The sequence below is a fragment of the Neodiprion fabricii genome, chromosome 3, assembly GCF_021155785.1.
Source record: "Neodiprion fabricii isolate iyNeoFabr1 chromosome 3, iyNeoFabr1.1, whole genome shotgun sequence".
NCBI classification, from domain to species: domain Eukaryota; kingdom Metazoa; phylum Arthropoda; class Insecta; order Hymenoptera; family Diprionidae; genus Neodiprion; species Neodiprion fabricii.
Window position 1 is genome coordinate 17,249,033 of NC_060241.1, and position 12,686 is coordinate 17,261,718.

Consider the following 12,686-nt stretch of genomic DNA (forward strand, 5'->3'; position numbering starts at 1 on the left):
ACTCCGGAATTCGTGCCGCTCTTTCTCATCCTTTTGACCACTTGCGTAATATGCAGTCACACCGGATCAGCGCATTGTAGATTCGCGCTAAGCCTGTTATCGGTTGATAGCAGTTCTTCGGCGTAGGATTTTGCGGTGAAGACTTTCTCCCGCCATTTTCCAGCCCGCCGCTTATCTGCATACCCAGGAGAATACCATAGCTCGTGTATAAAAATTGAAGAGGCACGTAATTCAAATGACGAGTCACGCTTCTCGTCGCAAGAATTGTGCAATTTTTTACTTACTGGTTAGATATAAATTGAAATTTGCAAACATCAAGCATCCACGGCTTGTGGGAATTCCCCATCGAATTATACACATCCAGATATACGCGTACTTCAAACTTTCTGCCGGATTGTTCGGGGGGAATAAATTCGAACGGTTGATTTATGCATACAAAGGTGGTCCTTAAACGAGTCGTTCAAGTTTTTTTCCTAAGCCCCTCTCCCAAAAATCGAATCCAAATAATTAAAATAAAATTCCTGCAGATTCCCAAACTCTATTCCAAGTCCTTATGCTATAACACCATAAGACAACATATTTATGATCGTGAATTTCGCAGTATATATGGTAAACATATCGAATAACATTAATGTGAAATAGATTTTCGGAGAATTTGTTTACAGAGTTGCATCATAAGAAATTTATTTTACCAAAAATGATCGCGATCATGGTAAACATCTTGCAAGTATTTCTTTTTTATCATAACTGAATTATCTATACCGTTTGATTCGTATATTTCAAACACGATTTAAAAAATTAGTCAGTACAGTTTTATACGTAAAAGCTTTTCATGTAATACGATTGTAAGCACATATGTTGATTCATATACTTTTCTTTCGAAAACTGAATTTCATTCTTAATCTCATAATTCATCCTATTTATCATAATTTTATTTACCAGTAATGACCAATAATCAAAACAGTTCACAAGAGGGTTCGTGAATTTATTTGTACATCACAGAAAGTGATGAATAGAAAAAAACAATACAGTTGAACTTTTTATAGAATACATTATCAAGAGAAATAAAATAAAAATATACCTATCATATTAGTTGGTGAAAAAAAATCATAGGATTGCGAAAAAACTAAGTTTTTTTATTAAAGAATTACTTTGAAATGTCTCGAACAAACGACTTGCTAGAAAGATGTAAATGGAACATAGAAAATTAATTTTTTTTCACCATATTCAATGTATTGATAGAGTAACTTGCATTTTTGAAATCAGCATCGTGCCTGCTGATAACTTTAGAATCCTAATTTTCTTTCAATTTCTGTCAATTTCTCTTTAGACCTCAGCAGAAGAATTGAAATTAAAATTTCACTAGGTTTAAAACACTCGCTCCGGGTTGATTGCCTAGTGTAACTGGATTTTGTGTTCGTGCGCTGGTTTACTCGGTGTCAGTGTTTTACCAGATGACACAGTTATAGGTGGGACTGGGACACGATGACTCTCCAAAAAATTGTGGCATTTGCTTCACAGTATACAGAATGAACACTGTCTTTGCGCATGTGACGCAAACCGAATCTTCTCGTAAGATTTTTTCTATATAATGCTTCAAATCACGTTTACACATGCATGTATATTACACATGTAAGTATAACGTATTGTGATTTTATGACAATAAATTTCGTCCACAAATACCGCACAACAATCAGCTAAGTGCTAACAGATTTGTAGCACGACGCACAGCAATTTTAGCTCTAATTGAACGATGTTATTGTCATGTATTCCTATTTATGCTATGCCAACAACTCAGCAATTGCAATATGTTGATCCTGGTCGTTCGGTTTTTTTTCCGGATTCAAAATGTTATCTGAAACATGCATATTGGTTTGATAGTACAAGACATGACGTTTTCAATAATCAAACTTGTACACTTGAAAATTAGTCCTGAAGGTCAAAAGTCACCAGGTTAAGGACCTGGACAGCCGGAAAGAACTACGGAGCGCTTGTCTTGGAAGTCGAGGTTCACCAGGTAATGGACCTTGAGCGCAGAAACTACGGAGCGCTTATCCTGGAAGTCAAGTTTTATCAGGTAGTGGACCTTGAGCGTAGAAACTACGGAGCGCCTGTTCTGGAACTCGAATTGCACCAGGAAGCGGACCCGCAGCGCAGGATCCAGGAGGTAGAGAACCCGGTACTCGAAATCTGCGGAGCGCGATTCTCATACGTCCGCTCTACTGTGCGGTTGTTTCCAGACTGAAGAATCCGGCTGATTTTCGTCGTCGACGAATCTGTAAATATTGAATAAAATATTAAAATCGAAGTGAGAAAATGTTTTTTATGTATTTTAATTGAATAATAATCAGAAAACTCGTTAGACGTCCCTATTAAATATCAACTAAAGAGTTGCAGGAGCATCTTATTTAAGACACAAACTGATCCGCTGGCAGCTGTTAACACGAAAAACAATGTTACTAACAATTATCCATCATAAATTCGATAAAAAGGAAAAAGAGATTAAAAATCAAATGTGCCCGATCTTCCACTCAACCGAAAATGCTCATCTTTCGCCAGAATTTTTGTTTCTACCTAAACTAACTATTTCGAGTGTGGTCCGTTGGAAAATCGAAAATTTTTTTATTTTAAAACACTCTAATGCATATGCAGTGCGGGGAAAGGCGTCAACGATTGCGAGTGAGCAACTCGGAAGGGGAAGTCCGGTGAGGGGGAACATCGAGCAGGCTGCGGGGTCCCGGGTGGTCGCCCCACCTCGTCGTACCCTAACGCCGGCACTGCGTGTATAGCCGACACTTCTTATCTAGTTACCAAGCAGAGTAGTCGAGACTTCTTAGCGCTAAAATTTAAACCTTTTTCTTCTCTTTCAACGTAGAATATTTTTGTAACGGGGTCAATAGAGAGGTCATCCGCCGAATCATTGATACACTAGTAGGTCTTTTCCTGGAGCAGGTCGACATCAGACTCAAAGTTATCCTGGTCCCGACGACCGAGGTTAACACATTCTGTCATTTCATACGTCACCGACGATGACTTTCCTCGATTGAATTGACTCGTAGCGGGAGCCCGAGTACCTAACATAATAAAAATGCGTCGCCAGTGCGCAGTTGTGGTCTCTCGGTACAGGTCCGATCTGTAAAGGAAGATCATCTTGGTTTCATTTTATTGATTAAAGATCTTGGGACGTCACAACGGTATATACGGTGCTTACAGACAGCCATGGGAAGTAGCGAGTACTGCTGGTGCAGATGGACTAGCGTGATGGGTAAGACAGGAAGAAGAGTCATCTATTTCTTACTGCTCGTTTCTTGCACCGCAATCATAGGCCAAGAGGTCGATTCACAGCCACCGAAATGTCTGTTAGTAGGTGAGTAACTTATTACTACTGTAACGTCTCCAGTGAATGAAAATTTCGAAACATACCGATAGTTTTTCTTTAAAGGACTTGAATAAATTTCGTTGCAAATTTTTCATCCTAGTCAATTACGTTGGCAATGGTGAAAAATTAGCTTTCACAGAACCAATTTCCGCATTGGTACATAATTGTCGATATGTTTTTCTAAGAATCCATCTTACAAGCTCTATAACTGCTTACCGCAAGTTGACATGGAGATACGTCGCAACCCGAATTTTTTTTTTTTTTGTTTCCAAATTACGGCAAAATAATGATAAATTTGTTCACGATAAATCAAAACAACTTGTATCCTGTGCTCAATAGCCACAAAAGATAGTTTGCAGCTTAGGAGGGCCGTCGTGCCCCAGTCTCACCTATATTTAGGATATTTCATGCCAACTTAGTAAACGATTCATCATGACATTTTTTATTTTCGTTACGAATGGTACAAGCGTTAAAAACCATCAAAAATAATTTTTTACTTTGTTTGCAACTCATTTCCAGGCTATAATGAGTTTTCAGACATTCCCCAAAAATGTTCTATTCAATTTTCGAAAAACATAAATGAAATTATTCGGTATTCAATACATAAATTTTTCATTCACACAAACTTTAGCGTAGCGGTAAACTGTTTTCAATTTTTTAATCGGATTTTGTCATTTTTATACTGATGTGGATTTTGAAAAACGCGCGTTATTTGAAGTTATTTTTTTTTTTCTTTGAAAACTGAAAGAAAACTGATCTTTGAAACTTGTTTAAACTGGTCCTGAGTTTTCAAAGAAAAAAAAAATAACTTCAAATAACGCGCGTTTTTGAAAATCCAAATGGGTATTAAAATGACAAAATTTGCGGTTTCTGAAAATCAATCAGACACTTTCTTAAGAAAGGTTTCAAAATTTGTAGGCTAAATATGAGTTATTAAGAAAAGAAATTTTTCCGGAAGATTCTTAGGATTTTATCATGATAGGAAAAATTCTTGGTGAGAATAGAAAATCTCGCGATCAATCGTTTACTGACTTGGAATGGAACACCTCATATGTGTAGGTATATGTAATATTTAAGGCTTGAGACACTCACGAATATTGTCACAATAATTTAACTCATCTCCGTTTTTTCACCAGGTTACGAGATGAATATCACTTTGAAAAATTGCCCCGGCATGTCGATGGTCGGTATAAATGTTTGCAGGGGATATTGCGAGAGTATCGCCTTCCCTACGAATCCTGAAATACGTTCAAAGTATCCACAAGCATTGATAACGTCCAATGGCGGATGCTGTAGTATAAAAGAATATGTCAATGTAAGTGTTACCATTATTATTAATTAATTTACCACTTACAGTTTTCAAATTTTTTCAATACCTTGTAAAACTCGATATTTTTTAATGAAATTTATTGCATCTATCCGTTCGATCGGTTAATAAATTAATTTCTAAACTAATTGCGAATGTATTCTAATTATTAGAGTAAAATCCTGTTTTTGATGTTCGTTTTCCAGCTTATTCATTATTGATGTAGCATAATCATAATATTATTTTACTCTTTTTTATAGTTCACAACCACCGTTCCGTGTGGATCGGAAACAAAGAAGGTCACCTTGCCTTCGGCGACATCGTGCTGGTGCCATGATTGCATAAATAGTTAGTTCATCAATCACCGTTGATATCATTTTTAACTGTCTTGAATTTCAACAAATTCTTAGCTAATTGCCTCTAAACTTTTTGTTTTTATTTTTAATACCGCTTTCGTTTTGTAAAAATAAATGTTATCAAGCAACGTAGACGACATTTGAAGAAGTTGTTGGATAATAAAAAAAAAAAAAATTTCGTTGATGTAGATAAGTACTTATTGCCATCATACTCATTAAACACATTACTGCAGGTTGCGAAAGATGTATTTAAATTAGTTGATAAAGTGTTTAAAGTCTTATATAATTTAATCGTTTAACCTTTTATGTGCAGAGAGTTTTCGACCTTGTAATAAAAGATCAGAAATACAAATATATGTTCTTATAAATAACTACTTTGAATTGTTGTTTTATTAAACTTTATACACGAAGTAACGAGATACGTTAAAAAGTGAATTTCAGTTTGAACTCTGCAGTGAGGTTATATCCCGTGCAATTGTACAATTATCTTTCTTGTTATCAAGTAAAGATATATCAACTATCAAATTGAGTGAAATATTCCTTTGCTTTGTTTTTTTCAAATCTGTACGGAGGGTTAAACTTTATATTTTGAGATGAAAATAAGATGTGGTCAAATTTTGTAACTGCAGTCGATTATTTAGTTGAAAAAAAAAAAAAAAAAAAAATTACAATTTACCAAACAAGAAAACGAAATATGAGAACAGGCTTTTTTTACGCCTTATGTCTAAAGAATAACAGTCGATGAACTGTCATTTCAATCTAATATATAGTTTCGTGATATTGTGTTAGTGAAAAACAATGTCAATATGTTTGTTGCATATTTCGATACATTACCGCAATTAAAAGAAATTGTAGACTGTTTTTCTGCTCAATATTTATGGGTAATTCCAGTGAGAACTTCAAAATGCCGAGTTTTTCGTGGTTGAAATAACTAAAAAATTTGTATTCAAAAATTCTTTCCACCAAAATTTGGATTATGGTAGAGAATTTCCTGCGTATCGCTGCCAAAAATTCCGTGTACATGCACTTTCATCGAAAATAAAGATTTTTATTCAGGACACACACTGCCATAACCTAAATATTGTTGGAAAGTATTATTAAAATTAAATTATTATTATTAAAAAGAAAAACCCGGTACTATTGTTACGTTCCGAGAGGAACGTTTCGAGTCGATTCTGATTCGCCGCGTGATTTAAATTGTTCTTCTGACTTACGTAGTTGGTATATGTAAATCTCGGGAATCCGCTGATCAGCTCCTCAGATCTTCTCGTTCAACTCGCCTACAATTCTGAGAGTTTGTTAGGTAAGGCTCGTGTCAACCATCACTATGCGTGATTGAAATAATTATTTATGACAACACTTGGGTTAATTACACATTTATTAACAACCTCCTTCTAGTTCTCGATGGTAGATTTACAATTGCGGTACAGATTGGTGTTAATCACTATCGCAGTAACAAACTGTTAACAAGTCTCGGAGGTTCTGAATGAATTATAATGATTTGATTCTAGGATTTCGGTAGAGTTCTGATCTGTTCTCTATGATGTCTGAAGTTCTTCTCCCTATTCTGTTTCCTGGAAAGGTTGAATTAGAGGGAAAGTAGGAGGAGTTCAAAGGGAAATCGGATGATTGGTTAAGGATGATGAAATAATTGGGAGTAAGGTTTCTGGTTCGTGCATGAGATCTCGGTGGTGGATTAGCGCGAGGTGGTTGGTTTAGAGAAGCAAGCGGCGAAGCGTTAATTGGTCTTATCATCATTAAAATGAAGGCGCTATCCTGAATTCTAAGAATAAGGGTTTCTTTATCTGTGAACTATCCGTGATTTCTCTTCCCACGTTTCCGGTGTTTAGTCTACTCGATTACCTTAACTACTGCAGGTGTTTATTACTTTGGGTTATTACGGTTGAGATCGTAAATCAAAGGTTTTATGTGAAAGCTAATGTTGAAAGGTATAACGGTTAAATGGGAAAAAATATATATACCATGTATGTTATGAATTTGACTGATGAAATAACGGTTAATGACGACATAACGCGTTAAGTGATGTTTCAACGAAACTATAAAGTCTAATAACTTCTGTTTAACTTTCATATCTCTAAATAAAAAAAAAAAAAAAAAAAATGGAAAAATTATTGTCTTACCTGCAAAGTATATTCATTAAGGAGTAGAAAATTGAGATGTAGGATAACGTCCGGTACGACGTTATTTTTAATTTTTTTTCATAATGAGGTATTATTAGAGGTTTGTTAAATATGTGTCCAATTAAAATAAACAACATTCTCTTAGAATAAAAAAAAAAAAAACATTTTTTTTTACGATATTCAAAAAATGATATATTTGATAAAGGCCAATTGCTCTGCAATATAAATTTTGTTTGTCGTACATGCAATGTTGATAGATTTTACGCTGGTGTATATTTATATTCGTTTGTTCTGTCCGTACAGTGTAAAACCAGAGATATATAGCGCAACCAAATGACGTCACTCACTTACCCAATGCGCTACTTTTTACACCCGTCAAGAAAATCACGATACCCGGATGTTAGTTTAACTTTTTTTAAAATGAGTCACAGTTTCTATCCGTGCAATCACCGGTTGAATCACCATCTTTTTATCTTTACAATTAGCTCAACAAACTCTGGAGCTTAGTGCGTCAGACTTGGGTGTTTAAACGCGTCTTAAACAGTTTATATTGATTATATGGAACAGATGACATTCAGAATTTTTACTCAGAAATATACATTTCATGTAAACTTATGATGCTGATATCGTAAAAAATTCATGCGTCGACCTATTTCTGTATGACGTTGCCTAACTCGATAAGATTTCTCTGAAATCATGATTTAAAATAGTAATTCGATGTAAATAGCGTAATATGTGTTTTCAACGATGCAATTGGTATTCGAAGTATACGAAATTTTTGGAAGTGATCTGTAAATGGGGAATTCTTCATCAGTTCAGCCACGTTTTTGCAGACCTTCTCGTATATCATCCATTAATTGGCGACATTGTAGTGCCTAATATTTAAAATATAAGTCTTAGTGAATATTTGTATATTTTCAAATGAATTCTACTGGAAAATGATTTTTTTAATTGGTATATCACGAGTTTGTTGCAAAAGCTGTTTTGAATAGAAAGCAATGGATATGAATTTTTTTCACTCAATCGATATCGCTTTTAATTTCATGCGATCTTAATTGCTGAAAAAACGGCATAAGCGCAGGCGGTATGTAATTATTTAAAGTTGGCGAACGAATAAAATTCTCACTTAGGAGTCAAAACTCGATTACCATTACATCAGAAACACGATCCAACGTCATTTAATAATCAAATCGATCATTACGAGCCCCGATTCGTCGAGTTGATATCCCCGCGTTCACACAGTTCACTGTATCACTCTCGCACACATAACGAGCTACTGTCAACAAGACTCACGTATTTTCGCTTCCGAGTTTCGACTAATACTGATCTGGTTTTGGATTCTTCTCCGTATTCTCCTCTCGCTCGCTCTCGCGGGGATTTTGAGAACTTTGGACCGTATTGTCTTGTTGACCACTCGCCGTAGTGTGCGTGAGATTAGCGTACTTGGATTCATTGACACACACACATCGTAGTATTATAATACATTCTGTCCCTTTACTAATCTCCAGCTGATCTATAGCGGTCGTTCACCCCCTCGCCTTACCATACCTCTCTGTTATTACATATGGTTTCGAGTAATGCTCGTCCAAACTGTAGTGCTATTGAGTACACTTCTTAATTTTTTACACATTCTCAGGTTGAGATCGCGTTAAACATTGGATTCTAACTGAATAATCACACGGGGCAATACTGGTCTGTGACAATGATCGATTACGTAATTATAGGTCATGAAGCACTAGTTACAGCTGTTGTTTTCTGTCTATGTATTGGTATGCATCGCCAACACCTCCTTTCCCCACCATTCACCAACGTCTGAACAATACTATGCAAAAATTTTTTAAGTGAAACTTTTTTACTGACCAGGCAACAATTTTGTAGTGTTACCAGGAAGGAAGAGGGAAGGAGACATATCTCCGCGTTACAAAAGTGGGCCACATTCTGGGCGAGAGTTTTTCGTTCCGATAACGCCGCTCACACAGCGCTGGTTTCGTCTGTTGCGTTGGAAATTTGAACGCGTGTAAAAGAAAACGACGTCTGATGGCAAACTCCTACAGACGCCATCTTGACGCTTTGTTATCGACATTATAAGTATTGTTGTGCAACGTGCAAAACTGCCCATCCCGCATGCGAATTACATACTCTCGTTCGATGTTTTTTTCCTCAAAATGTAGTTCACATATTGTATAGTATCTGACTTCTTCAATAATTTACGCGAATGAGGTAAAGCCTTTTGCCATTGACGTAAACGTTCTTCCTATATGGGATAAATGTGAAAAGAAAGAGTTCTGGCATTCCACAAAATCTTGTGAACTAATTTTAAAATTAAAAGAATTCTCGTGCTAAACATTGATGAGATTAGTTGAGACGTTGGTTGAGGTTACATTACTTACCGTACATGATACTAAATACACTAAATAGTTTTCTGCCGTGAATTTTGTTTTCTAAACATTCATCGACGTACCCGCATCCTTACAATTACAAATTATTATTTCTTCTTGGATAAAAAATACTAATAAGTTATCTCTTTTTACAATTAATCAGTAATACGTTTCACTTCTGTCATGCTTGGACTCCACGAACACAATTTTTCGACACACTCTCTGGTCAAAATAAAGAGAATTTATTCTGTTCAATGCAAGAATGATGACTATTTTGTAGTTTTTATGGAGCACTAATGCTTAAAAGTCGACTTATAGTCTCCAAATATAGCAATGCGGTTTAATTTGGCATCTACAAAGAGTATATATTATTTTTCTAAATCGAATATCACAAGGTCCCGAGGTTGAAAACTCGTAATTTGCCGTCAATTTATACGATATTCTTAGTATTCTGTACGTCATTTCTCAATGAAATGTCACATTCTATCGTTTTTTTGGTATATATACTTTTGCCTATTCTGTAGTAACCAGAGGCTCGTGTCAAGTGACACACGTAAATTATTTCAATAATTAATCAACATTCAAGCACCCGAGTTGGAAATTAACAATTTAATATTTACTAGTTTTAAAACACTCGCTCGCTAAAGCTCGCTCGGGGTCGGATGCCTAGTGGAACTAGTTTTTGTGCTCGTGCGCTCGCTCACTCGTTGTCAGTGTTTTACCAGATGGCATAGTTGTAGGGGAGACTAGGGCACGATGACTCCCCAAAAAATTCTGGTATTTGCTTCGCAGTATACAGAATGAACACTGTCTTTGCGCATGTCACGCAAACCGAATTTGCCTGTAAGATTTTTTCTATATAATGCTTCAAATCACGTTTACACATGCATGTAAGTATAACGTATCGTGACTTTATGACAATAAATTTCGTCAAAAAATACCGCACAACAATCAGCTAAGTGCTAACAGATTTGAAGCACGACGCACAGCAATTTTAGCTCTAATTGAACGATGTTATTGTCATGTATTCCTATTTATGCTATGCCAACAACTCAGCAATTGCAATATGTTGATCCTGGTCGTTCGGTTTTTTTTCCGGATTCAAAATGTTATCTGAAACAAACATATTGGTTTGATAGTACAAGACATGACGTTTTCAATAATCAAACTTGTACACTTGAAAATTAGTCCTGAAGGTCAAAAGTCACCAGGTTAAGGACCTGGACAGCCGGAAAGAACTACGGAGCGCTTGTCTTGGAAGTCGAGGTTCACCAGGTAATGGACCTTGAGCGCAGAAACTACGGAGCGCTTATCCTGGAAGTCAAGTTTTATCAGGTAGTGGACCTTGAGCGTAGAAACTACGGAGCGCCTGTTCTGGAACTCGAATTGCACCAGGAAGCGGACCCGCAGCGCAGGATCCAGGAGGTAGAGAACCCGGTACTCGAAATCTGCGGAGCGCGATTCTCATACGTCCGCTCTACTGTGCGGTTGTTTCCAGACTGAAGAATCCGGCTGATTTTCGTCGTCGACGAATCTGTAAATATTGAATAAAATATTAAAATCTAAGTGAGAAAATGTTTTTTATGTATTTTAATTGAATAATAATCAGAAAACCCGTTAGACGTCCCTATTAAATATCAACTAAAGAGTTCCAGGAGCACCTTATTTAAGACACAAACTGATCCGCTGGCAGCTGTTAACACGAAAAATAATGTTACTAACAATTATCCATCATAAATTCGATAAAAAGGAAAAAGAGATTAAAAATCAAATGTGCCCGATCTTCCACTCATAGTACAAAACAAGAGGTTTTCAATAATCAAACTTGTAAACTTCAAAATTAGTCCAGAAGGTCAAAACTCATCAGGTCAAGGACCTGGATAGCCAGTACCACGGAGCGTTTGTCCTGGAAGTCGAGTTTCACCAAGTAGCGGACCTGGAGCGCAGGAACCACGGAGCGCTTGTCCTGGAAGTCGAGTTGCACCAGGAAGCGGACCTGGAGCGCAGGATCCAGGAGGTAGAGAACCCGGTACTCGAAATCTGCGGAGCACGATTCTCATCCGTCCGCTCTACTGCGCGGTTGTTTCCAGACTGAGGAATTCGGCTAGCTGATTTTCGTCGTCGACGATTACTATAGATCGATGACGTCAAGAGAAAAAAAATCTTGCGTGACGTCACTTTCTGAACATCCGAATATCCGAACATCCAAACTGTGGTTCGAACTTTAATACTATGTATGATGTGTATGATGATTTATTGTTTTCATCTTATGAATGGACACACTACCACTATTACCACACTGGACTGGCCTACAGAGGAAATAAAAAACGATTTCGTGACATCGACAATCGATTTCGACGCTGACTTATGCATCTCCAAATATCAAAGTCTGTGTATCTCAAACGCGAAAAAGAGCTCAACAGCGCCATTTGACACACAGATCTGATCAACTCGCTCCAACACATTTTCATTTGACGTAGAAATAAAGAAATGGCACGGATTCTACCAAATCGCAATAGTAAATTCGTAAAACTTATGCCATTTATTTATTTCCGCGTGTAATGAAAATGTGTTGGGGTATTTTTGTTAAGAATTGCGTGCCTAATGGGGCTTTTAAGCCCTTTTTCGCGTTTGAGATACGTGGACCTCGATATTTGGAGATATATATTTGCACGTCGAAATCGATCAGGGCACCCCCCCTAAAATTTAATGGAAAACTAACTGTGTGACGATTTAAAATATCGTTAATAGATAAAAACGTACACGTTTACAACCTTCAGCTTTTAACTTGGTCTACAAGCGAAGCTGGTCTCTTGGAATATATTTCATGTAGCACATGTAAGAGTTTTTATTCGCGAGTTTCTGTTATTCCCACAGAAATGACACTTGCAATCGAATATCGGCTCTCACGAAATGCTGCTACATACTCAATATGTGCGGATCGTTATCTTAAGATTCTTACACACACAATCGAAACTGTAAGACTTGCTCCAGGTAGATTTGATGCTATTGTAAAAGGATCAGCAAATAAGGGGCTATGGGAAGGATATATGCAAATAAAAAACTAGAACGTAGGCACTTACTTTACAATATTTATTTTTACCGTTAATAATCTCACATTCATTC

The 12,686-nt window shown here is 36.6% G+C and overlaps 1 protein-coding gene across 2 annotated transcripts; it reads left to right on the plus strand.

Annotated features, from left to right (window-relative positions):
• Positions 1 to 3,023: 3,023 nt before the first annotated feature.
• LOC124177996 (thyrostimulin alpha-2 subunit) lies at positions 3,024 to 5,295 on the plus strand. Of its 2 annotated transcripts, none has more exons than XM_046561014.1 (3): positions 3,024 to 3,363; positions 4,516 to 4,694; positions 4,946 to 5,295. In XM_046561014.1, the coding sequence occupies exons 1-3, from the start codon at positions 3,354 to 3,356 to the stop codon at positions 5,036 to 5,038; spliced, it is 282 nt and encodes a 93-aa protein (XP_046416970.1). In that variant the 5' UTR covers positions 3,024 to 3,353; the 3' UTR covers positions 5,039 to 5,295. The 2 variants fall into 2 exon arrangements, with proteins under 2 accessions (XP_046416970.1, XP_046416969.1); XM_046561013.1 differs by having other exon boundaries at positions 3,034 to 3,367.
• The last annotated feature ends 7,391 nt before the right edge of the window (positions 5,296 to 12,686 follow it).